Here is a 25,821-nt window from a genome sequence, read left to right on the forward strand (position 1 = left end):
AAACCAGTTTTTTTGCTCTAGTGAGACCTTAAAGGATGCTTGCATTGTGAGGAATGGTGGGAGAAGTTATTTATAATGTGATCTGGTAAATATTATAGAAGAAACATAATTTACGAAATAAATTTGCTCTATCCTGCAAATACATTACCTAATCACATCACATTTGGAGAATAGGTGAGGAGGAGGAAATGCTGAGCATCCAACCTCTACCTTTGACACACAGGAGGACCATGCATGTTCTACTAATGGATGAAATTCTCCTACTGTTAGTTCAGCACAATAGTAGACCTTAGTTATACACATGTGAGGAGATCCCTATGGATTCTGCCCTTCATTAGTCTCACCTTTAAAGTTTTTCCCAGGTAAATCCAGCAAAAATGGCCAATATCACCTAGTTAAAAGGTTGTGCTGTCATAAGTGGAGAGTGGTTACTGTCTGCAAAGCTGAAACTGGCCCAATGAGGTTCAGTTGTCTCCTCTGCAAGGCCATGTCCCACTGATAAAAGCTGGAGAAAGTGGTCTGGCATGCCATGCAACTGACCCCACTATGTCTCCAATGAAGACATTATGTCTGAATGCCCAGCTCATGGAAACTGCATAACTCCCTTTCACCAGCTGCTAGCACTTGTGAAGTTATGTCTTGCTTTCTGGACTTGAAAGGAAGAAAAAGCTTGGTCCGGCCATGGCAGATATTCTCCCTTTGATTCAGATATTTGAAAGCAAAAACAGGATCTTGGAGCTCTGCCTTTCTTGATGTATTGATCAAGGAGAGAGGATGAATAGTTACTTGTTCGTTGCTTAGTAATGGCAACCTGTTTTTGCAATGAAACCAGATTGTGTCATTAGGACAACTGAGCAATCTGGACAGAACTGCATGTAGTTCTGGTCCACAGAGAGGGCACGTAGCTAACTGACTCAGCATGCCGAGGAAAGCCTATCAGTCATCAGATGCAATGACAACTGCAGCAGTTTTTATCAGGCTTTGGTGGGTAAATTTATATATATATATATATATATATATATATATATATAACATTTATGACAGTTTTATCAATATTTTTATTATGTATAATGCACACTTATTAAAGATACAGAAAATAAATAAATAAATAAATAAAATAAAAATTAGAAAAATAAAAAATAATAATATATATTATATCTTGATATATTTTTGACAAATGTTAGATATTTCATCAGGACTCAATTTATATAATAAAAAATTATGGCGTGCATAATGCTTACTATCAAGTATTTTATAAATAATTAATCATATTATATTGAGAATTAATTTAAAACTGCACTTTCATTTGTAAAGAATTAGTAAACTTATTTTCATTATATATATATATATATATATATATATGAAATCAAAAGGTATAATTAACTCATCCAGAAACAGAATAAATTTATGTAGAGACAACAACCAAGGTTTAATTCACAACAACATAAAGAGCTTAACTCTGTAAACAAAGGGTGAAACCAGCTGCATGAAGATGAACAGATGTTGGTCTGGTGTGTGGGTCGTAATCACTATAACATGAAAAAAGCAACAAACAACACAACCCTTCAATGGTGGCAATCAAATTCAGAAAATGATTATCACTAACTAGTGCAAGAGATGAACACCAAGACCTCAATCATCCCAGGCATCATGGATTAACTCCAAGTACAAACAATTTACTCAGCTGCTACACTGAAAAAGATTTCTCATTATAGCATTATCAGTATTGTGAAGGGTTTCACAAAAGATAAAAGAACAATACAAAACTATGAACTGACTTAATGTACATCCATGACTATTTCCTTTGAAGAAAGAATGGTTAATCTCAGTGGATAATTACATGATATCAGAACATCAATTGCAGTGAGTGGCATGTACTTTAGTGTACAATCTATAACAAATTACACTACCTGCATGACCTGTAAAATATAAGAAACCTGTAGCCAGCCTACTTTTTAGTTCTTGTTTAGAGCTGTCATTTCTTTTTTAGTAGTTGTTGTAACAAAAAACTAAAGAAGTGCCAGTGGTGTTGGTCTCTGTTTTGGCAACAGCATCATTCACAGCAGTGCTATCGAGCACAATCTGAATTTTCATGTGAACCCTCCTAAGCAGTCATGTTTACAAACGATTATCAAGGTCAGTTGTCTTTATATGTTTGGTGATATGATCATTCATAGCAGTGTTGAAATGCATTGCCTAAAAATCACGGTCACTGGTCACTTTCTGTAGATGGTCACTCATGACAGTACATATCAATCCAAGCATTATGATTATGGTTGTAAATGACAGGGGGCTGCTTATAGCAGATGTTGCTCAAGACAGGTTTTACAAATTTTAATGAAACTGCAAGTAAGTTAATTCATGATGACTTACCCCCTCACCATCTAAATTCTCCCTGTTGGTAACACAGCCCCACGTGGCAATACCTAGGGCCACAATGTTCTTATCAGAGATGCCCTTGGTAAGAATGTGATCCCTAACTGCTTCACCAACAAACTTCATTACTCCTGTCCCCATTCCTCCAGTGATTATCCAAGCACCTGTGGAGATAATAAAACAGATGTTTTATGCCATACTTATTCAGCTAAACAGCTCTAAAGATAAAATGACAGTGTAGTTTACCATATTTATTCTAGTAAATACCCTCTGGTAATAAATTTTTCTGTCATAATCAAAACATTAATGGGGCGTATATAGAATAGACATAATGCACTCACTTTGCAGTGCTGACTTCAATCAGACTTTAGCAAATGCAAGGGAATGTACTTTCCCTTTCTTACCTGGTCAAGTTGGTTCTGGCTGGTTTTAAGTGCTTTTGTGATGTCAGCTTTATTTAAACATCAGAAATTCACACGCTGAGTGAGTACTCTCTTTTGTTGGTGTTTGGTATATAATTTAAGTACCTAGTAATTGATTTTGTTACAAAAATAATGAGGGGCCCCGAGCAGCCGACTGGTCTAAATCGCTCTCCGTTACTGATCACTGCCATCTCAACTCTGTCTGCGTGGGTTCGAGTCTTGGATTCGGCCAATGTTGGTATGTGAGAAAGCTTGCCAGTAGCTTCTCGTGGGTCGGTGGTTCTTTCCGTGGTTTTCCCAGGTTCTTCCTCCACCATTAATACTGGCCTCCATGTATAGCCTATCATGTACTGAAAAATGACATTAAACCCCACAACAACAACAATAACAACAACAAAAATAATGATAATAACAACAATTACTGGTGATCTTAGGAAAGTCTCTAAACCTTCAAGATAATACTTTTCTCATGCTCCAATAAGTCTCTGGTAACAGCAAACTATTATCCCTACGTTAAATATTCAGAGCTTTCACTGCATTTTCTGGTTTCTTCCATTTCAGGTATAACATTATTCTAATATCTGAACCAATATGAGTAGCTGGCAAAAGAGCAAATTTTTCAGTAAATTATGTTACTCCAAGAATATTTACTCAAATACATTATCACCAGGAACAAATCTCCACTACCTTCCAAATCCACTACCATCCCAAAAAGATGAAAATTTCAAATTTTTAAGAGCAGTAACCCTTGCCCATTACCTCCCCTTGCCAACTACCTCCCCATGTCTTTGCCAGGTGTTGCTAGATTTAAGCTTTTGCTCCAGTACATTCAAGATTGTACTATAGCCCTCCCAAAACTATTGTGATTATTTTCAACCATCTATCCACAATTTGAGTAATCTAGTGTATAGATAGGAATCTACTACAAGTGGTATACATTATTTTATATATTTTTGATTAAATTTTATGTGAATATTGTCATTTCAGTTAAATGATGATGCAAAGTGTACTAAATGCAAAATGTTCATGGTCACTGAGGGCAGGCATAATAAGTGCCTCACCTGCATCAAAAAGTATTAGGAGAAGCTAGATGACTATACCATACGTAAGGAATGTTCTGCAACTTAACGACTTTTCACTATAGCTGCAAGTATCTGGAAAGAACCCAAAAGACTTAGTGTGGATTTTTTTTATGATCTAATTCATATTTTTAAGTTTAATAGTTTGTCTAGTTGTTCCATGTTTTTTACAAAGACAATAACTGCATAATGAAAATCATATAAGCTGAGAGATGAATTAGGTCAAAATACCATGAAAATCATATAAGCTGAGAGATGAATTAGGTCAAAATACAGTACCATGAAAATCATATAAGCTGAGAGATGAATTAGCTCAAAATACCATGAAAATCATATAAGCTGAGAGATGATTTAGGTCAAAATACAGTACCATGAAAAGCATATAGGCCGAGAGATGAATTAGCTCAAAATACCATGAAAATCAAATAAGCTGAGAGATGAATTAGCTCAAAATACCATGAAAATCATATAAGCTGAGAGATGAATTAGGTCAAAATACAGTACCATGAAAAGCATATAGGCTGAGAGATGAATTAGCTCAAAATACCATGAAAATCAGATAAGCTGAAAGATGAATTAGGTCAAAATACAGTACCATGAAAATCATATAAGCTGAGAGATGAATTAGCGCAAAATACCATGAAAATCAAATAAGCTGAGAGATGAATTAGGTCAAAATACAGTACCATGAAAATCATATAAGCTGAGAGATGAATTAGGTCAAAATTCAGTACCATGAAAATCATATAAGCTGAGAGATGAATTAGCTCAAAATACCATGAAAATCATATAAGCTGAGAGATGAATTAGGTCAAAATACAGTACCATGAAAAGCATATAGGCTGAGAGATGAATTAGCTCAAAATACCATGAAAATCATATGTGTCTCAATTATTTATTACATTTCTGACAATTTTCCCTCTTACTTTTCTCTAAATGCTAATGTTCTTCCTTAACTAAGGACAAATGTAAGAAATCAATATCACATAGAAAAAATTAGATGGAAAATTTTTAAGTTGCATTCCTAAAGCTTTTCTTGTATCATAATTTTTGTTTTTGTGAGACTTTGTCTCAAAAGCTAAAAGAATCAAATTGCAATCATATTGTAATAAATATTGTTTTCTTGTAAGCAAAACTATCAGATTTACCTCATGAACTGTTATTTAACAAAATTAAATGGCAATGTATGTGGAACATCAATCCTTGAATGTACTTCAAAACTGTCTTGCATCTTTCATTACTCAATTTTCTGTAAGTTCAAATAATCAGAAACAGAAGACGAAACTTACAGTGAATGGCTTTATTTTCAATATACCATCATTCTTACCATTATCTACTAATCAAGAAAATTATATGTAAAAAAATAAGGATGACTGAACAAAATGTTAAAAGTAAAATTGCTTGCTTGTCATCAAATAGAAAATCATAATACTTTGATATAAATAAGAAAAATGTTGAGCATTCCAATTTAATTATAAACTAAAATGTAAAAGTATGTTTCTTGTAAATATGCTAAAGTTATACATGTAATGAGAAAGAACCATTTCTGAAAATCAGTAATGACAGCTCCACATGAAGCTTTATAATACACTACAGTATTTCAAACAGTGTTACTGATGCATTTATCCATTGTGAGTCATGTTGCTATCACATGTTCAGTAGCTGCCTAATTGTCTATTGTCAGGAAGTTGATTTTCACAATAGTTAGTAAGGATTTTTAAGACAACTTCATGGATGGAAAGATGAGAATTAATGAAATTTTTTATGGTATGCATCTTTGTTTCAATTCACAGCTAATAATGGCAGAATTTTCAACAAAGTTTTCAGTCTTCATGACTCAGTGTGGATAAGTGTAAACAAAAGTTGTGCTCATGACATCACTGTGTAATGGGATCTCTTAAGAACTGACTTTATGACACTGCAACACAACATGGTGTTGGACAACAGTCTGAGCAAAAAGAAAGACTAACAATAGATATAGACTCATACCTGTTGAAGTTGCAGCATTCATTAGACCCCTTTTAAAGATCAGCTGATGTTTTGGTGAAAGACTAAATCTTTTGGCTCCACCAGTTACTGAAATCAAGAGTTTGGGAACAGGCAATTTCCAGTGCTTTGTCATTATGGTCCACAAAGACTCCAAGTCTGTTTCACAATCAACACGAACATACTGAGAAAAAAAAACAACCAAGAATTAAGTGACAGAACTTTTATAATGATATGGGGTGAAATGATTCATTGATATATCAATGCATCAATACTTCTGCAATAATGATACAGAAATCAATACAAGAGGTGGCAAATCATTACAAAATGCAATGCTGCTCACCCTACACAAGTTACTTTAATATCCAACAGTCATGAATAACCATTCATCATTTACTTTCTGATTCTTTGAATTGAGAATTCATCTGAGACAGGTTTCATGGGCATAGGAACTGAGGTTTATCAGCCAGAAAGAAAACCCAACTGATAACAATCGCTCACCTTCTACAAATTAACACAGTTGATATGGTTCCACCTCACTGATTCAGTCCTAATTATCTTATCCCAACTGCATGTTCAGCATAAAGGAGACATTCCAAATGTGTTCCCCAGGTATAATGAAGTACTTTACTCATTATTTAATAACCATTTTCATGTGAAGCTACTCTGTTGATTCGTATATTTTCTAGCTGAGTCTAGGTGATGGTTACACTTCCAGTGCGCTACACTGAATTCTGACTGGTGGTTATTGTATGTGTGTTCCAGTCCATGGTAAACAATAAAGACCAATCAGAACTTAATGTAGCTTATTTTCTACATGACACACAGAAAATATTTGCAGAACAACAGAGAAACTTTGTGTAAAACTGGTTATTCAATGATCTGTCAAGTACTAAATCGTACATGAGGAGCAAATTTGGAATGTGTCTTTTTATGCTGAGATATCTAATTACATGTATTGACTGAGAATCAGTGAGGGGACAGATTTCAAACTGCATAAGCTTATCACCATGTGTAAATTTCTTAATGGTTAGAAGGGGAGTGAATGTTTTTAATAGTTTTCCGGCTTCTTGTTGGTATTCATCATGAATCCCACATACAGAATTGTTCTAGATGAGATTTTCCTTGCACAAGGAAATTGTACTATTGTTTTCTGTTTTGAAGATAACAGCATCATGTCTTCAAAGTTTAAATGAAGGCATGAAATTGTTAATAAGATGTTTTAAAAGCTTCATGCGATGGAAAACAAAGGGCATGGTTGCCAAGATGAGTCATTTGATCAAATGGTGCTCACTGAAATGACTTAAAAGGCTGAATTAAAATCAGTGAGAGCTAACAGGTAGTCTATTTGAAAGCACTTCCTCTCATGGATTAGAATGGCATATAAACAGATGCAAAACCTGTGTCTGTCTGTCTGTCTGTAATCTGAATGCTGGATATACAACCAATACATCAAAATATATAAATGAGCACCACCAACCACAGACATATCTTCTAAAGATAAAAAACCATCAAGTTGATATGTGTAAAGATACTGAATCATAACGTATACTCTGTATCACTGTTTACAATGTATCCCACAAAAGGTAGTTTCACATATACCATTACAGACTTTTCAGCCAATCACAAATGATGTTACTTTTGAAAGCTCACTTCTCATTGGCTGATGGTGGAAACTTAAGCTCAGACTCAAGTTCTGAGTTTTATGATCTCCAGATCAGGGTCTATACTATTCATATAAAATGGAGGGGTTGAGGTCAAAATAATGTAAATTATATTTATGTATCACTTAAATGTCACTTACGCTTGAACACAAAGAACAGACCCAGCCTGGCTGGTCTGCATGTCATATTTTGCCCACCTTGACCTACACTAAAATTAGGACATCAGAGCATGGTGGATGGAGAAAATCTTACAATAGTAACAGGTATTACATAATTGAAATGAGTTTCCCACCCCACCCCACCCAAGCACGCCCCACCCCAAAGGCACATTTTAACAGCAGTAATACTGTCTTGCTGAATTTGCTAGTTTGGAGCGAGGCTGATGGCCTGTAGAAAATGGTATAAACTGATATACTTACCATTATGGTACAAGTACTCATTACTATAATCTGGCAGAAAGTTGGGCCACTTTTAAGCCATTACAATTGTGCCCAACAAGAAAACGCCTTCACACTGGTGTGTCAAAGACTGAAGGTAAAAGGAAGAGAAAATAGTATGCAGATCTCAACATCCTCCAATGAAGAATGATACAAATAGATCCAGGAAGTGGCAATAACCCATACTTCATAAGCTTTGACTCTCTGTAAAGAAAGGTCCTTCTCAGTGTGGAACCAATAAGCTCTCTTAACAGTGAGGACAGTGGGCTGTTCTTAGACTGCTGAGGCTGCTTGGGGTGCTCAAGAGGTGGTCTAGATGAGCACACCTCTTGGTCTGCTTTCATGGACCAAGAGCCACTGTGAGGGACAGGTGTTGCTGGTCTCTAAAATCCTGAGATGCCAATGAGGGAATGAGACCTATGAAAAGTATCTCTCTCTCTCTAGAGGAACAGCCTTTAGAAGGTTCTTACTATGGTTCACCATTGATAATGCCATGACCAGGGACAAGCCTCACCATTTTTATTACAGCCTCCAGCATGTGTAGAAGCACAGCTGGAAATAAATTTTGCTCCTTTAGAGTGTTTAAAGAGGCTGCCTCAAGAAGATTAGCAAGTGAAGTTATGGTGACAATTGTGTGAGCCCTAAGCTCCAGGAACACCATGGATAGACCTTATGGCAGGACCATAATGCCTCTCATCCTTCCTAGAGTGTGTTAGTGAGAGGACTAGCCCCTACCCTCCTGTTTGTTTTGCTCCAATTAAGCAGTTCCATGTCCTGTGACGTCTAATCTGCTTTGTATCCAAGGCATGGGCATCCAAAACATCATGAAGAGGAAAAAGAACTTCCCTCCTTACATAACATACCATACATACTGAAAGGGAATATAGGGAGGCAGATGCCAAACTAATCCCCTTCCCTAGTTGGGCAGGTACATGCTGACTCCCTATCCACAGCAGGATTGATCTGCAGCATAGAGGCATGTGGGGGTATCAACCCACCCTGTCCCCAAACAGATGATGGGAATCCATTGATGGTGACAGATGCTGGAAGACTGGTCATTGCCTGGTCAAAGACTGGTCAGATGACAACAGACTGATTGCAGATCTTCCAGCAAAAGATATACAGCATGATCTCTTCTCTCAATTTTCAGGGAGATGCAATCTTCTCTGTGCCTTTACTGGATCACTGACCATTTCATGGTGCTGCTCATGCCCTAGCTGGGGTGGGACACTTCCAACATTTTCCTCCATTGGGTGGGACCCAGAATCCATTCCTATCACTGACTGCATCTGAATCATAATGATCATTAGGGATCCTTGGGCCCTAATCCAAATCCCACAGGACTTGTAATATTCCTGACCAACAGTGACATTACTCTTCTGCAAAAAGAAAGATACTATACCATCCTGTAATCAAGGATATAAAGATTCTATACTCTCCTGGGATCAAGGAGATGACAGGACATTTCTTTATCTACTTATAGGTACTCTTGGTAAGGCCCCAAACATTGTTGGGCCCCAAACAGCAAAACAGACAATGATTAAAGCATAAACATTTTGTTCATGTTAAACAGGTCAGTTATTATTGCCTGGGTCCTTTTGCGCCCATCTATCCCACACTCTGCAACATTTAACTCTGTACTTCTGATGCAAGGTACATTGTAGTATGCATTATTTTATTGTAACATTTTATAAAATGAGGAAATAAAATTCCAGAACTACAAAAGGATAGTGATACTTATCCTATGCAGCAATTTTATGATTGTACTGCTGAAGAGTATTTATAAAATAATATTCTGGAACAATAACAAGAAAGAAAATATTATATGTCTTGGAGAAGAAAAAAAACAGAAATAATACACATCAGGTTCCCATTGTTGTAGAAATAATATGTATATTACATCCCTTTTTTATTTCCATAAGTTAACAGCCTGTGAATTTTCTAATAGCTGTTTGGCATGACTGACCCTTGAGAAAAACCAGCATACTTACTGCCAAATATGATCAAATTATATCAAATGTTTTGGAGAAGTTGTTTAAAAATCACATCAAAATGAATCAAATTTAATGGCAGCATACTATCTAAAGAAATTAAACCTGATGGGAAATTTAACACTTAAGACTACAATCATTAACAGCAATAACATCAAGGAAGTAATACCGATATTTTATAGATGTGTTACAGATTAGCCAAATAAGCAAATTTAATCACAAAAGCTCAACTCACTGGGCTGTTTGCTGTTTCATTTCCAAATCCTTCAAATTTGATTTCTCCAAATGAATCACAAGGAAATTCCTTGCTGTGGTTTTTCATGTGCCAGATCTTCTTGGAGCCAGAATCAGACTTCTTAAAACCTTTTATATCATGCCACTCTCTGTCACGCCCACACTGGCAATTGTCTCTGTTTCAGTGAAAGAATTAATAAATCAATGAATATAATAGATAATGTAATTCAGTGTCAAGTTCATGAATTGTCTGGAATAACTTAAGTCCAATATATCTACAATGTATATACATTATAGATATATTGGACTTAAATAAGTAATCAATCAATCAATCAAATGTATATACATTTCTTACAATTAATTTTAATGTCAATAAATAAATGGCACAGGTCCCAAACTATTCCTTCCTAACTGATTAATTAGTTAATTAATTTCATGAGCATTAAATTAGATGTTAATAAGAACAAACAATTGCCTAACAGCCTTTCTCTGACTAAGAAAGGAAAATCATGTAATATCTGTATACTAAGAGAAAGAGAATAACAAATGTTAATATTATTTTACTTAATTAAGACATATTTAATACTATAGCATAAAATGGTAACAAGACACGAGTATTAACAGGTGTGGAGCTATGTGAATTAACTTAAAGTTGATATGTCAATCAAAGATGTAGATTCTAATTAAGTTGATAGTTCCACATTACATTATGACAAACCAACACATTTTGGCAAGATAAATGCAGATACATGATACAACTAATGTAATTATAAAATTTAATGATGTAATGGCTTCTAAAAGACACCAGACAAAACCATGGCAAGTCAAAACATATACTACACTAACAGCTGCTGGTTAAAACCTGACAAGACCAAGGCAATTAAAAAATCTAGCATTGTCAAGAACATGGCAATTAAAAATAAATACTGTGACAATTGCCAGAAGACCTGACAAGACCATGATAATTTAAAAATCTAATACTGTCACAGCTGCTGGCAGATACCATGGCAATTCATAAATCTAATTCTGTAACAGCTGCTGACAGACACATGACAAGATCATGGCAATTCATAAATCTAATATTGTTACAGCTGCTGACAGACACATGACAAGATTATGGCAATTCATAAATCTAATATTGTTACAGCTGCTGGATGTGATCTGACAAGACCATGGCTATTCAAAATCAAATACTGAAATTGCTCTGGCAGAAAATTGGCAAGCCTCTTTTACTTTTCTAATATCTAATATATTAGACAAAAACACTGATGAATTGCAGCATGTTCATTCTTAAGTTCTTGAAAGATACTGGTAAATTACAAAGATTTAGCCTCTTGCTGGGGATCCATTTAAAATTCCCTCACCCCTATGAAACTCATCTGATTACCTGAATACTGAGAACTATAAATTTAATGTACACAGCAAACAATATGACCTATAAATGAGAAAAATACTTTTTATGTTCTCCAAATTTCATTAGTTACCTATAATGAGAGATTTCTTGTGATTCATTAATAATAATGAGCTGTCCTTTGCATAAGTTGATATGGTAATTAAACATGAATTATATATATCAAGTGGTTGATAATTAAGAAATGCTAGAAGATTAGTGATGTATAAAAGCATCCAAACAATGTCTTTCACCTCAGTGGAAAATAAATAATATAATCATATTTAAATCCATCTTGTTCACTCTTGGAAGCTGCTGATTCTATTGACATAAAGAGTGCATTGTGTTTCTGTAATTGTGATGCATCCACTGTACTGTGACATAATTGCTGGGTAATTATAAAACCTGAAGTAATTAATTTTTACTGATTAAAATAAAGAAAAGATGGCTCTCAAACATCATTTCTGTTTTCAACTTTGACCAAGCAACCTGTGGAGATTTTTGTAGAAAATGAAACTATTCCAAGTCATGCAAATACGCTTTCCTACAGATCATAATGAAAACAAAGACAACGAACTGATGACATACAAACAGTCAAAGCTCCCAAAAGCAAAGGTATATGCTAAAATTTTTCAGAATTCCACATCTGATCACAAAGAAATTGTTAAGTAATTGAAATTTTGTTAGGCATGATCTCCACTAAAGTAGAATGGGATTCAGTCTCAGAAACAATATCCAAAGTGTAGGAGAAAAACCAGCACACTTAAAATGCTTATAAAAATCATCACTACTAATTCATTCATTATAGTAGACATTAATAAAACTATTGGACATGACTAACATCGGGACCTCACAGAATGATGCAACGATTGAAATGAAATCAAATATTCAGAAAATAAAGCGAGATATAAATGTTGTTCGAAACCAATGTTAAGTATAAGCTACTCTGGTACTGATCATTTTGAACATAATAATAATATTGTTTTTCTTGAAATAAAATACAATAAAATTAAGTCAAATTTTTAGAAGAAAAGGTCAACAACAATGCTTCTTCTTCAGATATGTCATTTTGAGAAGCAAATACGAAATGGGTCAACTTAAAGTATTTTATGTTTCCTTATTTTATTTTTAATGTCAAGCAATTATTATGCACCATCAAATAATCGCAAATAAGAAACAATGGACATTTTGGGACAAATCAAATTTAATTTTAGCAAGTGATTTTTTTTATATTAAAGACACTCGCCCTGGGCCTGTGTCTGAACATAAATTTATCTGAAAACAAAAGTAAAGGTGAATTATGCTGGAAACAATAAATTGTTGCCTGGGCACTGGAGAGCTTTCAAAAGCTTCATCATCTCTACAGAAATTGAACATACAGACTTGCATATAAAGAGATCGAAAACTGGCACTTGAATGTTAAGTCTTTCTAACTAATATGTTTGCTGGTAATCCCTCATGAATATCTTATGACACCAACATATCAGTGGGCATATGTATCTTTATACAGTAACAATAAAACAAATTCTATGACATATTCTTTTGGGGGGACACCATAAATAAATTTTTAAAGTAACTTTTTGGTGAACTGTATGTTTTGAGACACATAGTTTTTTCAAGTTATAAGTTGTGGGACACCTTTTAAATCTTTGAAAATTACAAGCTCATAATGATATAAGCATATATTTCGTGTTTGATCAAAATCAGATCATACATATGGCCTTCAAAAAGGTGGTAACATGCTCATCAAAACAAATCCAAGATTGCCTAATTTAATACTAATGGATTTCTCTCATTATCAACCTCAGTCAAGACATTAATAATATAAATGAATATAGTCCAAGTTTGACGAAGATCACTTCAGATATCTGGCTTTTAGAGTGATAATATAATTAGTCAATCAGGTGCAAGATTACCTCATCAATATGCATGGATCCTTATCCAACCTGTCCAAGATTTTGATGATATCAGTCCTTATTACCAGCTGAATTGAAACTGGATCCATTCCAGAATGGTAATAAACAACTGCTGGTTGCCAGACAAAACAAAGCACAATGCACAATGGACATAGTGCTAATACAGTGAGCCAGTTTGTCCTTATCACCAGGTGTATGCTAGCTAGGACTTATCACCAGGTGTAAGCTAGCTTGTCCTTATCACCAGGTGTAAGCTAGCTTATCCTTATCACCATGTGTAAGCTAGCTAGGACTTATCACCAGGTGTAAGCTAGCTTGTCCTTATCACCAGGTATAAGCTAGCTTATTCTTATCACCATGTGTAAGCTAGCTAGGACTTATCACCAGGTGTAAGCTAGCTTGTCCTTATCACTAGGTGTAAGCTAGCTTGTCCTTATCACCAGGTATAAGCTAGCTTATTCTTATCACCATGTGTAAGCTAGCTAGGACTTATCACCAGGTGTAAGCTAGCTTATCCTTATCACCAGGTGTAAGCTAGCTAGGACTTATCATCACCATGTGTAAACTAGCTAGTCCTTATCACCCTGTGTAAGCTAGCTTATCCTTATCACCATGTGTAAGCTAGCTTGTCCTTATCACCATGTGTAAGCTAGCGAGGACTTATCACCAGATGTAAGCTAGCTTGTCCATATCACCAGGTGTAAGCTAGATTGTCCTTATCACCAGGTGTAAGCTAGCTTATCCTTATCACCATGTGTAAGCTAGCTTGTCCTTATCACCAGGTGTAAGCTAGCTTGTCCTTATCACCAGGTATAAGCTAGCTTATCCTTATCACCATGTGTAAGATAGCTTGTCCTTATCACCAGGTGTAAGCTAGCTTGTCCTTATCACCATGTGTAAGCTAGCTTGTCCTTATCACCAGGTGTAAGCTAGCTTGTCCTTATCACCAGGTGTAAGCTAGCTTATCTTTATCACCAGGTATAAGCTAGCTTATCCTTATCACCATGTGTAAGCTAGCTTGTCCTTATCACCAGGTGTAAGCTAGCTTGTCCTTATCACCCTGTGTAAGCTAGCTTATCTTTATCACCAGGTGTAAGCTAGCTTGTCCTTATCAGGTGTAAGCTAGCTTGTCCTTATCACCATGTGTAAGCTAGCTTATCTTTATCACCATGTGTAAGCTAGCTTGTCCTTATCAGGTGGAAGCTAGCTTGTCCTTATCACCTAGTGTGAGCTAGCTTATGCTTATCACCACATGTAAGCTAGCTAGGACTTATCACTGGGTGAAAGCTAGCTTGGACATATCAACAGGTGTAAGCTAGCTTGGACTTAACACCAGGAGCTCAAAATCATGCAAAATATCTAATAATTCTGATAAGTTACTCCAGGAATCTGTGCTCCAAAAAATCTTATTTTGTTGAGGATTCTTCCAAAGAGTAAGGTATTTTTAAGGCCTGTTTTGCACCCATTAGAAGACAATTGCCTTCTTTTTTGAAGTAGCCTATCAAAATGATTTGACCAAACATTTTATTCCCTCTAACTTATTTCTGCATTAATAATATATTTCTAATAAAAATTTGTAACATATCCTTCCTTGGCAAAGCAGTCATGGTCTGATTTGTGGTTATAGCTTTTGGTAAAATGGCATTGTTCACATCAAGATGTATCCCCACATAATGTAACATGACTCTGTGACCAACTGAAGCCAAATGTAACATGAATGTGGCCAAATGAAGCCAAATGTAGCATGACTCTGTGACCAACTGAAACCAAATGTAACATGAATGTGGCTAAATGAAGCCAAATGTAGCATGACTCTGTGACTAACTGAAGTTAAATGTAATATGGCTGTGGCCAAATGAAGTCAAATGTAACATGACTCTGTGACCAACTGAAGCCAAATGTAACAAGAATGTGGCCAAATGAAGCCAAATGTAGCATGACTCTGTGACCAACTTAAGTCGAATGTAACATGGCTGTAGCCAAATGAAGCCAAATGTAACATGACTCTGTGACCAACTGAAGCCAAATGTAACATGAATGTGGCCAAATGAAGCCAAATGTAGCATGACTCTGTGACCAACTGAAGTAAAATGTAACATGGCTGTGGCTAAATAAAGCCAAATGATACATGACTGTGGTCAACTGTAACATGATTCTCTGGCCATCAACAGCATGACTTTGGCCAACTAAACTTTCGGCACAAATTTATTTCTGCCTACAATCACAGAAATTAAATAAAGCACACATGTGACCATTTTTGTTTGTTAGCAAGACAAATAAGAGACATTTTGCAATCAAAAAAGGGCACATTGATGGAAAAAAGGCCTAGGAAATGAATAAAACTATGACACAACACCATTGTAGAGAGTTTAATTTAGCATGTGATCATACGGTCAGCAATATGGATGAATGAATAGATGAATATCTGGACATGTCCATGGAAACAACAGTGATTACGAAGCCACGTTGTGATCAAGGCAGGCTCAACAAAATTGTAGACAAAATAGTTTGTGTTTGTGTTTTCTGGATTTTTAACATAGCTTTAATAAATTTAGTCATATTGCTATCATGTCTTCAGTGTGGCAGTTTATAGTGATGCCTAGCACTGGGGCATTATGCCGCAGACATGTAGCATCATGTCCACCCAGTCACATTATCCTAACACTAGGTTGAGCAGTCCTAACACTAACCTCTTAATGCTGAGTACCTTGCAAGGTACCATTTTTATAAGTCTTTGGTATGATTCAGCCAGGATTCAAACCTGCGGCCTCTTGCATCCAAAGCGGACACTAATAACTTAGGCCACCAGAGCGGTCAACAGTATAGTATGCTGTCAGTCATGTAAGGTTTCCATTAGGCTGTCCACTTTCCTCAACTTAACTGTTGATACCATCAAGTGGTCAGATATTTACTGCAGAATCAACATAAAATAGTTTTTAAAATCAAGTTTTAATGTTGTATATTTCAATAACAATTTAAGATATTCACACAAGAAACATACTATTCATCCTAAGAATGGACTTACCCGGTTTCCTTTGGAATATACGACTTACACTCCCTCTGTTTGATTTGCTTCTCACTTATGAAATCTGCCAATGCATCCTGGTAAAAAAGAACACATAACATCAAATTACCAAAAGACTTTCGACTCTGGATCAGCCTGTTATGCTGTACAAGTGGTATGTTAATCCAGTAGTACATCAAGAGACTGATTTTAGTTAATTGTGTAGAAACTGTTTAACCATGACATGTCTAATTATTCAGATATGATAATTATATGTACATAATACACACCAACTATAAACAGTGTCGACTCAGAGCTTCCAGATTTAACTTGCACCAAACTATAAACATTGATGACTCGGAGCTGCTCTGTTGAGCATACACCCAGCTAAAAAAATAGTGAAGACTTAAAACTGCAGGTGGTTCCACCTTATATACTTTATATATAAATTGGACCAATTTGAAAACTGCATCGACATAGATCTGCCATCACCTGATGCGCTGGCTAAACTGGTTTCTGCAGTTTATTTCGACTTAGCAATAGACCAAAGCACATACCAGTAGACCCTGATCTGCATGTGCATTCTGTTATAGCTAATTAGGGTCTAAGTTGTTTGCAGTTGTGTCCAACTAGTACACGAGTACAGCTCTCCTTCGTTACAATGCAGCAGTTAAAGTCCACCACTGCCGACTGTATTATACTGAGCACTGTGATAGATACAGATCTGCGATATATTGGGTATAGTGTAATATACAGAATTGTGTTTTGAAAAGGACATGAAGATTATGGCTAAAGCTGTCAATGGGTACCTGGGTACTCAGTCACCTTCCCATGTATAATTACCCAGGCAATACAATTAGCCATTGGGTACCCATTTAATTCATGTAAAAGTAAAACACAACATGTTTCCAAGTTCTGAACAAAATATTATATCTGGTGATGTCAGGAGCAAGTGAGACACAGAATAAAACAAATAAAGTTCTAGGCTCATGTCATGTGACTAGTGGCTGTTGCACATTTCTCATTCATAGACCTCCATCTACTGATCTTATATTTTTAGGCGTGTGACCATTTGGTCTTGTACATCAAACAGTTTCCTTTTTGTTTCTATTTATAGTAACTGTACATTACATGTTTCCATGAAAACAGATGGGTTTCATGAATCTGAAACCATGTGTCACAGATTCATTATAGTCTGATACACACTTACGTAGCAGACCAGTCTATACTGAAATAAACAACATGGTACCAAATATTAAATGAAAAGGTCTTTGCTGATGTGACTCGGGGATGTTATGTGACTTAAAAATGTTAGAGGAGAGAGATTTTGTTAAACTGAAGAACATGTTGCATCAGGAAAAGGACCAATGAAAAATGCTTTACAAATTTTAAAAGAGGAATTTGACATTGATGTAATACAAAATTCCCAATTTGTGGACTTTAATTTACAACCATTCAGTGAAAGTTACACATGTAAACATGTAGATTAGTAAAAGTAAATGTTGTTTATAAATAATTTGTCATTTTGTTCTGTGTCTGTATTTTCATACTAATCCATATGAATTCAGCCAATTTGGGACAGGAACTTTAAATGACTACAGACCCAGGCAAATAGCAAAAATAAATGTACATTTTCATATGGTTTTCTGTAATTAAGGCATGTAATATATACAATACTCTTTTTTTATGCTCAGATTACCCATTTTTGCAACTTACTGTATATTAGTAATAATTATGCTTATGCTTATACCAGACATGTATGAACCTACAATAATTAAAAGCAGTTAAAGTTCATAGTTAATATAAACTCCCTTTGATAAGGTAACTGATCATTTGGATCGTTTGGTACCCAAATGTCTTCTCCTAAAAGCTGGACAGCTTTAATTATGACTTAGTTTCACCTTGTTACCTTTCAACCCTAACCATCATAAATTGGTATAATTTTTATCATGGAATTTAAAACAGTACCACATTATATCTGAAATCATGTTATAAAAAAGGCAGGTTATAATGGGGAAGAGCTGTAGATATTGTAATAACTCTTGATTAAAATCATAGCTAAAGTGATTAGCATAAGCCTTAATTTGCCAGTGCATGATGCACCAGAAGACCTTGGTCTGTGATGTTTGCAGATGAGAACATGGGGTCAATCTCTTAAATGTTTCAGTAATAAAACTGGACTGTGCTGTCAAATTGTCATAACAACAAAAGTGACTCATTTAAAAGTAAATTTCTAAACATACTCTTGTCTTTCTTAAATTCTTGAATGCACTAAGATTCTAATTACAAAATGTAGAGGAATGGGGAAGAATGTGACATGTGTGTCAAGTCTGCATTTTAATACAGCCACCAGAAACTTAAACTAATGTAATGGTTCAATTTGACATGATGATTTATACAGAATCAACTTTATAACTTGATTACCCTAGCCAAAAACAAAATATCATTGGGGCAGAACATAGAAGCATAGCAGATCAATTGAATTTATATTGCATTCAAAATACAATATTTCATGAATGTGCAGTTTCTAAGAACATAAAATCAAGTATATTTTACCAACAGCAAATATTAATTAATTAATAAACAATTGCTCCAACTTTTAGTGATTTAAAGCAATTAAAAACCAGCATTCTATCTCAAGAGACTAATCAAGTTTTAGGAATTTTATGTTATGGATGAATATGGTGACTCGATTTATCTCAATATGTATCTTAATCTAGTATAACTATACTGCAAGTCCAAGACAAATAAATTTTACTGGGGAGGAGGCAATCCACCCTGACTAAATTTAATACTGTATAATGTTTCCAATACCTTGTCAATATCACTCGTAGTGTTGCTTGAAACATCCTGTGTCTTTATCAGTTGGCGAGTATTGATTCTGGGAGACTTCCCCAGGACTGGTTTTGACATGGCAGTCACACTTTTATGTATCTCTTCACCGTGATATTCTTCGTCCCCTGATTTATGGTTGTGTGACGAAGTGTAAGCACCGGTTCTATTAACAGATGTATTATCAAGATCATGTGCTTCAAGCAAGAAACTGTGGTCTTGCTTAGATTTTCCATTAATGACATACGTTCCTGTACTCTCATTTGAGTCTGCTCCTCCGTGTTTACGCTTCTTCCGTTTCTTATGGATTTTAATAACAGAATCTCCACTCTGTTGTGCAGAGGGTGCAAGTATCCTACCCGTGTTGCTCTTTGACATTTTTGTGACTTTCTCTCTGTCTTTCACAGCAGGCTTTTTCCCTGATGGCTGATAAGGACCACGAAATGGATCACCTTCGCTCATGTTGGAGATCATTTCATCATAATTTCTATATCTTCCACTGTTGTACCTTGGAGTTCGAGAAATACTATCAATATAGGCATCTGATAGCTCTCTTTGGTAGGCTGGAGGAGCTGATCCCTCATCTCCTTCTACCTGATGGGAAACTTTCTTCTTCAATCTTCGTACTGGACTATCTGCAAACTGGGACATTTCTACTGAATGATCTTGATGACCCTGGCCTTGACTTGGACCCTGTTTTGGGTCATAGTCCTGGTAAGGATGACCATGATGAGCTGGTCTGATACTGCCTGCTTTGTAACGGTCTGGAAAATAGTCATCCATATATTGGTTTTCTGCAGGAAGGACAGTGTCTACTGTGTTCTGAGATGTATTCACACTCTGTATGGCTGACAGACTGTCAAGTTCTTGCTCTGAGCCGATGCTCAAATTTCTCCTGAAGTAGGAAGCCTCATCGTCATTCATACTTGAGTTATCATCATTCCATTGCTACCTTTACCTAAAGGACAAAAAAAAAATACTTGACTGCTGATATTTGCTAAAGAAATGAAAATACTGGCAGATTATACTTCTTCTGATGCTATAGTTTCTTCTGGTTCTTTTAAAAAAATTAATTATTCATGGTCCAGTTTTCCTTACCAACAAATCTTAAACACTTTTCTCTTTATGTATCAAAGTTCCTCTTTTCTTTCAATAATTCAGAAATTAAGCTACCGGTAAATGGTAAATACATTTATCTAAAACAGCTGTGTGGGGTTTTTTTTGGGGGGGGGTCATTTCCCTGTAAATATTTGAATGGACTTGTAAGCTGTTAATCTTGAAAATATCAAAGCTACTGATTGTGCCACTGATCATATTGTCTTGGGAAATTATTCTTAAAACTGCTAAGGAATAATTACACTTAGCATTAAAAATAATACTTGCTGCGTAATGCAAATTTCAATTTGTTCTTTGTTTTGTTTTAATCATATTTCACTCATGTATCTGCTAAGCTCTTCATAAAAACAACAATAAATTGATTAATTGTATTTTTTAAGAGCTCAATGGAGTATTTCATGAACATCCCAAAAGACAAAATTTAAACGATGAAACCAAGTTTTAATCATCAAAATTTTCATTATACTTTTTTAATTCATCAAATGGCTTACTGACCTGGAAAGGTTCTGGCAATATTTTATTTTGTTAAATGGCTTAATGACCAAGACTGGTTCTCAAAAGTTTTGAATTCATCAAATGGCTTACTGACCAGGAAAGGTTCTGGCAATTTTTTATTTCGTTAAATGGCTTAATGACCAAGACTGGTTCTCAAACGTTTTGAATTCATCAAATGGCTTACTGACCAATACTGGTTCAGGGTGCATCTGATTATATGAATCTGTTTGAGTGAGTGTGCTCACATTGATCATGTACTATCATTTAAAGCATGCATGACATATCTGTAACTTGAACCAGGGGCATATAATTGTATAACAGTAATCATGTATGCGCTTTTGTATGTATACATATCTACTACATGTTATTTTTAAACTACTAATGCTTGTTTAATAGTCTTTTTGACAGCTTTTTAACTATAAGTAGAGATTTTATCTTTGCTGTCCGTGTAAGCATCTCTAAGAGCAAAAACAATGAACCAAATATTCAAATCAGAATAGTTTTAAAAAAGCAATCAGTATTCAAATATTCATTTGTTTATATTGTAAGTTTGCTAGTACTTTGTAAAAGAAACAAACAAGGTGCAATGTAAACTATGCAACAATGAATTAGCAATTTTAAACCTGCAAAATCACCTGAAGTTCAAACTTCCCATCAGAAAACAATCATAATGTAAAATTCTGAATAGTCACATTGCTCACAACATTGCCATTTCTATTAACTGTCATTTAGGTGTTCTTGAAATGATAAAGTGTAATACAACATGTTCACAAAGTACATGGCAAACAACGACAATGAGGGTTGTAACCTTGACGTACCAAAAATGTATACAGTTTCAATTAAATTAAATTTGACACATGTCCATGTGATTTTTATCATACATTTCTAGGAAATGTTTCTGAGACTGTTTTCATATTTAAATCTAAAAAAATAACTGAGTTACTGTAAATTTGTTATATCTAGTCCATCTTCTGAGGGAGGTTTTCTGGTCATACAGAGTTTGAATATTAACAGAAAGAAAAAAAAACCACCTATTTTTATTTGATTAAGACACCTAATCACCCCCTCTTGATGGCTGATTTCAAAGTATTTTCAACCAACACTTGGTTGGGACTGGAAATCAAGAAAAATGGATGAATTTGTAATAAAATGTACATTGGGCTGTGTGTAGAGTCTAGTGTCAGATGCAAATGTTTGTGAAAAAGCATTTCAGACTTTAATGGCTCACAAATATTACTTACTATATATGTTCATGTGCAACTGTGATAGTAAAGACAGTTTTGACATAAAATATGTGTTTATTAATTATTATTTTCCTCTGTCATTTCTAAAAAATACATTCCAGACACATCAAAATGGGACATTACTCGTCTACATAAAAAAATTCAAATATTTGTTTTTAATCATTTGCAAGTTCATTAAATTATGGATGTTTGGGGTACAAAGTTGCAAAAATTGTCTTGCTGGTTGGAAAAATAAGGCGACAAAATTTAATTTTTATCACCACACTGTTGTATGTGATGCATCTGTTCAACCGATTACGTGATGATCAATGATTTGCCCTGTCAAAATACTTTCAGTAAATTTAATAGTAAGATGTGCATTGTGGAGTCATTTTATATAATGTCCGAATAAAGAAAACCTAAATACTTTTATACATCCAACATTTGACAAATTCATGAACTTATAGACAAACCATCCATGTCTGTCTGCTTTCAGTGCTATGTGAGTAAAAATTTTGATTCTATTTTTCTACCAAAACCCAAACAGTTGCACGCAACATTTATTTTGCACACAGCACACTTAATATCCTGTTGTCTAAACCATCATGGAACCAACCAGAGGTTGTTTACGGTTGATCAGGATGCTTGCTAAAGATGTCCATAAGGATGTTACATGACTTATGTGAACTGTTAAGTTACTCAATATGTGACAAAATAAGAGAATTCTTTAAACGGGTAGCAAATAGACTTCACATAAATTGTTTCTTTAATTAAAAAGAAGTGATGACCATTAAAATGAAAGAATTCAGTGAGGAACCTCCAGTATTTTCTCAGCATTCTCGAGGTGGTCGTTTAAGACTGACATAAAAACCAGCCTAATGTACAAACCAGAAGTGATTGTCCGTGCTACATTATTGTGCATATTAAACAGCTGTAATGTTAATAAACATAACTGAAATTCTATACCAATTTATCCTACTGACATGCCTGAAAGTAGTCTTGATATTGACATAATGGTCTTTTTGCAGTACAATGAAAAAATTTATTCTGACCAAACTGTGTGCAAATCATGCGACATTAATGGAATGGCAGTCATAAAAATGTTGAGAGATTCTTGTGTATCATTATTTTTAAGAGGATAGCACTCACATGCGCCTAATTAAACTGAAATAAATACTGCATTTCCAATTTAGGATTGTGTATAATTTTATTACTGGACATACATAAAAGCCAAGAGGTGCATAAAGAATCAATATTATATACTGCAAATGAAAATAATGCAACAATATATAAATCTAGGACTATATGAGTACTTTTAACTACATACATGTACTAACACATTACACACCCAACATACTAAATAATTAATATAATGTACATTGGCAGCCACATTTTTCAACAGTTGGCAAATTAAGGGGCAGTGAAGAAACTGAATACAAAATAATATCAACAGATGAGGTGTAGCAGTTTCCATCATCAAAATTGTCAATTGATGGCTCCCAAATATTTTATGAATTTTAAATGAAGAAATAAAATTTTGTTTGTCTGTCCTTATTACATAGTTACATTTTCTACTCTAATAAAGTCTTAATACCAATTAATACCAATTTAATGGAACATGAAACAATTAAGTATCATTTGTCATTTTGTACTAATTGCAAATGGTCACCAACATGTTAAAAAATACTGAGAAAATGTTTTACATGAGAATATTTGCAAATTCCTAATGTAATGTTTCAAGCTGTCACTTGGTGGATTATGAGTACATGATAACTGGACACATTTTATGTAAATTTTTACCATACAAATGCTGCTGCTGCTGCTGCTTTTATTCATTATGTAGTTGTAATAGATTTATGTTAATTATAATCCAGGTAATTAAAAAACATCATCAGTTTAATATCTATTTTGTCCATTATGTTATTTGAGTTACAAATTAATGACAAGCAATATTTGGAAAGGAAAACTGACCGTTATCTTCCATTATTTTATAGAAGATGGGATTGATCCATTACAATCTAATGTGAAGATGAAGCATTTAAAATGTGGGGTATTTGTCCCACAGGATTGGCTGAAGAGTATATTGTTGGTCATTGATGACTAAATTAATTCAATCCATGTAGGTTCCATGAATATTAAAGTATGAAAATTTGTTATTTGTTTCAACTCTACAGTTCATTCTTCTCAACATCATGAGTAATATCCACATCTGTAGCTCAGTGATTTCTCACAGTAGCATCTCAAAATGTAGTTAAAATTACCAAATTAGTTTTACACATGAATGATTTAAACACCACGCACACACTGCAACACCACTAATTCTATATGTGCCAAAATAAGGTGGTCCTTTTACATGTAATCCACTTTTGGTCCAGGAGTCATATAACAGTCTATTTTGGATACAGGGCTGAGTGTTTATGGGAGCCTGTGTATGCTACAAGGAAACAGACATCATCTCTATCATCAAGTTTTCCTTAATCTGCATCCAAATATCCCTTAAAATGACTATACAAATCCCCCCACCAAATATAAGTAAACAACCATCGAATATAAAAAAGTGCATAATAAATAGCTATGTATAATAATATTAAGAATATCATCATAATATCAATAATTATAATTGTAATAAATTTAGAGAAGCTTACATGAAAATTAACTGACCTACTGACATGCATATATTCATATATATATATATATAAACTTATATGCATATATATAAACTTAAAGATCTAATAATGTTTCCTACCTGAAATATTCTCAGCATGTTTTTTTTCTAATTTCATGGTGTTTGTTTTTGTAATAAGTTTATTATATGTTTTTTATCTTATAGGTGTTGTCTAATGTTGTAAAGCGCTTAGAGCTTCTAAAGATTAGGCGCTATACAAAGTCATTATTATTATTATTATTATTATTATTATATTCGAGCTCCCGAGATTAGATATCCATGAACGTCCTGTAAACTAGTATCTTAGGTCGGCATGTTTTTTATGTTTTACATAAATTTGTTTTAATTAAAGTCAGTGCAAAAGCTGTGTAAAACTTTAGCAATGTGCTAATATATCCAAAATAAGACTGACTTGACTTGATCGATCGTACCAACGAAAATAGGTAACGGATAACATTCGTGGCTTTATAATGGTTTCACTTCTGAAAAAGTAGACTAATAAGTAAACTAGGGCCATCATCTTACATTCAAGAATATAGTGAGTATCACTAATATATGAAACTTGAAAATAGCAAATAAAATAAACAGATATCTTTAAATGTTTACCACTGTTTATCCCCCATTAATCCGTATCCCAGCGAAGAACGCAAATACTAATTTATAAACCCAGATTGCGATCCGGAAACGCCTCACACTACGTATGCTCATTTCTTTGACAAAACAAAGAAGAATATTAAAATAAAATTAAAAATCGTTTATAAAAATGTGGATATTAGAAAAATATATATGATTTTAAATATATTGTCAATATGTATTTCGCTTTTTACAGAGAGATCTATATTGAGTGTACATATTTTTTTTAATTTAAAAAAAAATAGTACACGTCTAAATAAATTAACATTTGCACAAGTCAAGGTACCGACATTTTTATTCAAGATATTCAGCTTCAGATGAATCATGAATCATGCTCGACGTTCTGTCTCCAAAAGTG

At 34.4% G+C, this 25,821-nt stretch overlaps 1 protein-coding gene across 1 annotated transcript in view; it reads right to left on the reverse strand.

The window, feature by feature from the left end:
- Positions 1-25,473, reverse strand: part of LOC149803623 (transient receptor potential cation channel subfamily M member-like 2) — a 155,179-nt gene extending 129,706 nt beyond the window's left edge. The window contains exons 1-6 of the mRNA XM_089953363.1: positions 25,437-25,473; positions 19,314-20,289; positions 16,521-16,597; positions 10,191-10,365; positions 5,867-6,047; positions 2,374-2,540 (exon numbers count right to left, since the gene is read on the reverse strand). Of these exons, the coding sequence (XP_089809489.1) occupies positions 2,374-2,540; positions 5,867-6,047; positions 10,191-10,365; positions 16,521-16,597; positions 19,314-20,255 (1,542 nt within the window). The 5' untranslated portion in view covers positions 20,256-20,289; positions 25,437-25,473. The remainder of the gene's footprint in view (positions 1-2,373; positions 2,541-5,866; positions 6,048-10,190; positions 10,366-16,520; positions 16,598-19,313; positions 20,290-25,436) is intronic.
- Between the last annotated feature and the right edge of the window lie 348 nt (positions 25,474-25,821).

This window comes from Sinohyriopsis cumingii, chromosome 3 (assembly GCF_028554795.1).
Source record: "Sinohyriopsis cumingii isolate HCF-2022 chromosome 3, ASM2855479v2, whole genome shotgun sequence".
Lineage (NCBI taxonomy): Eukaryota > Metazoa > Mollusca > Bivalvia > Unionida > Unionidae > Sinohyriopsis > Sinohyriopsis cumingii.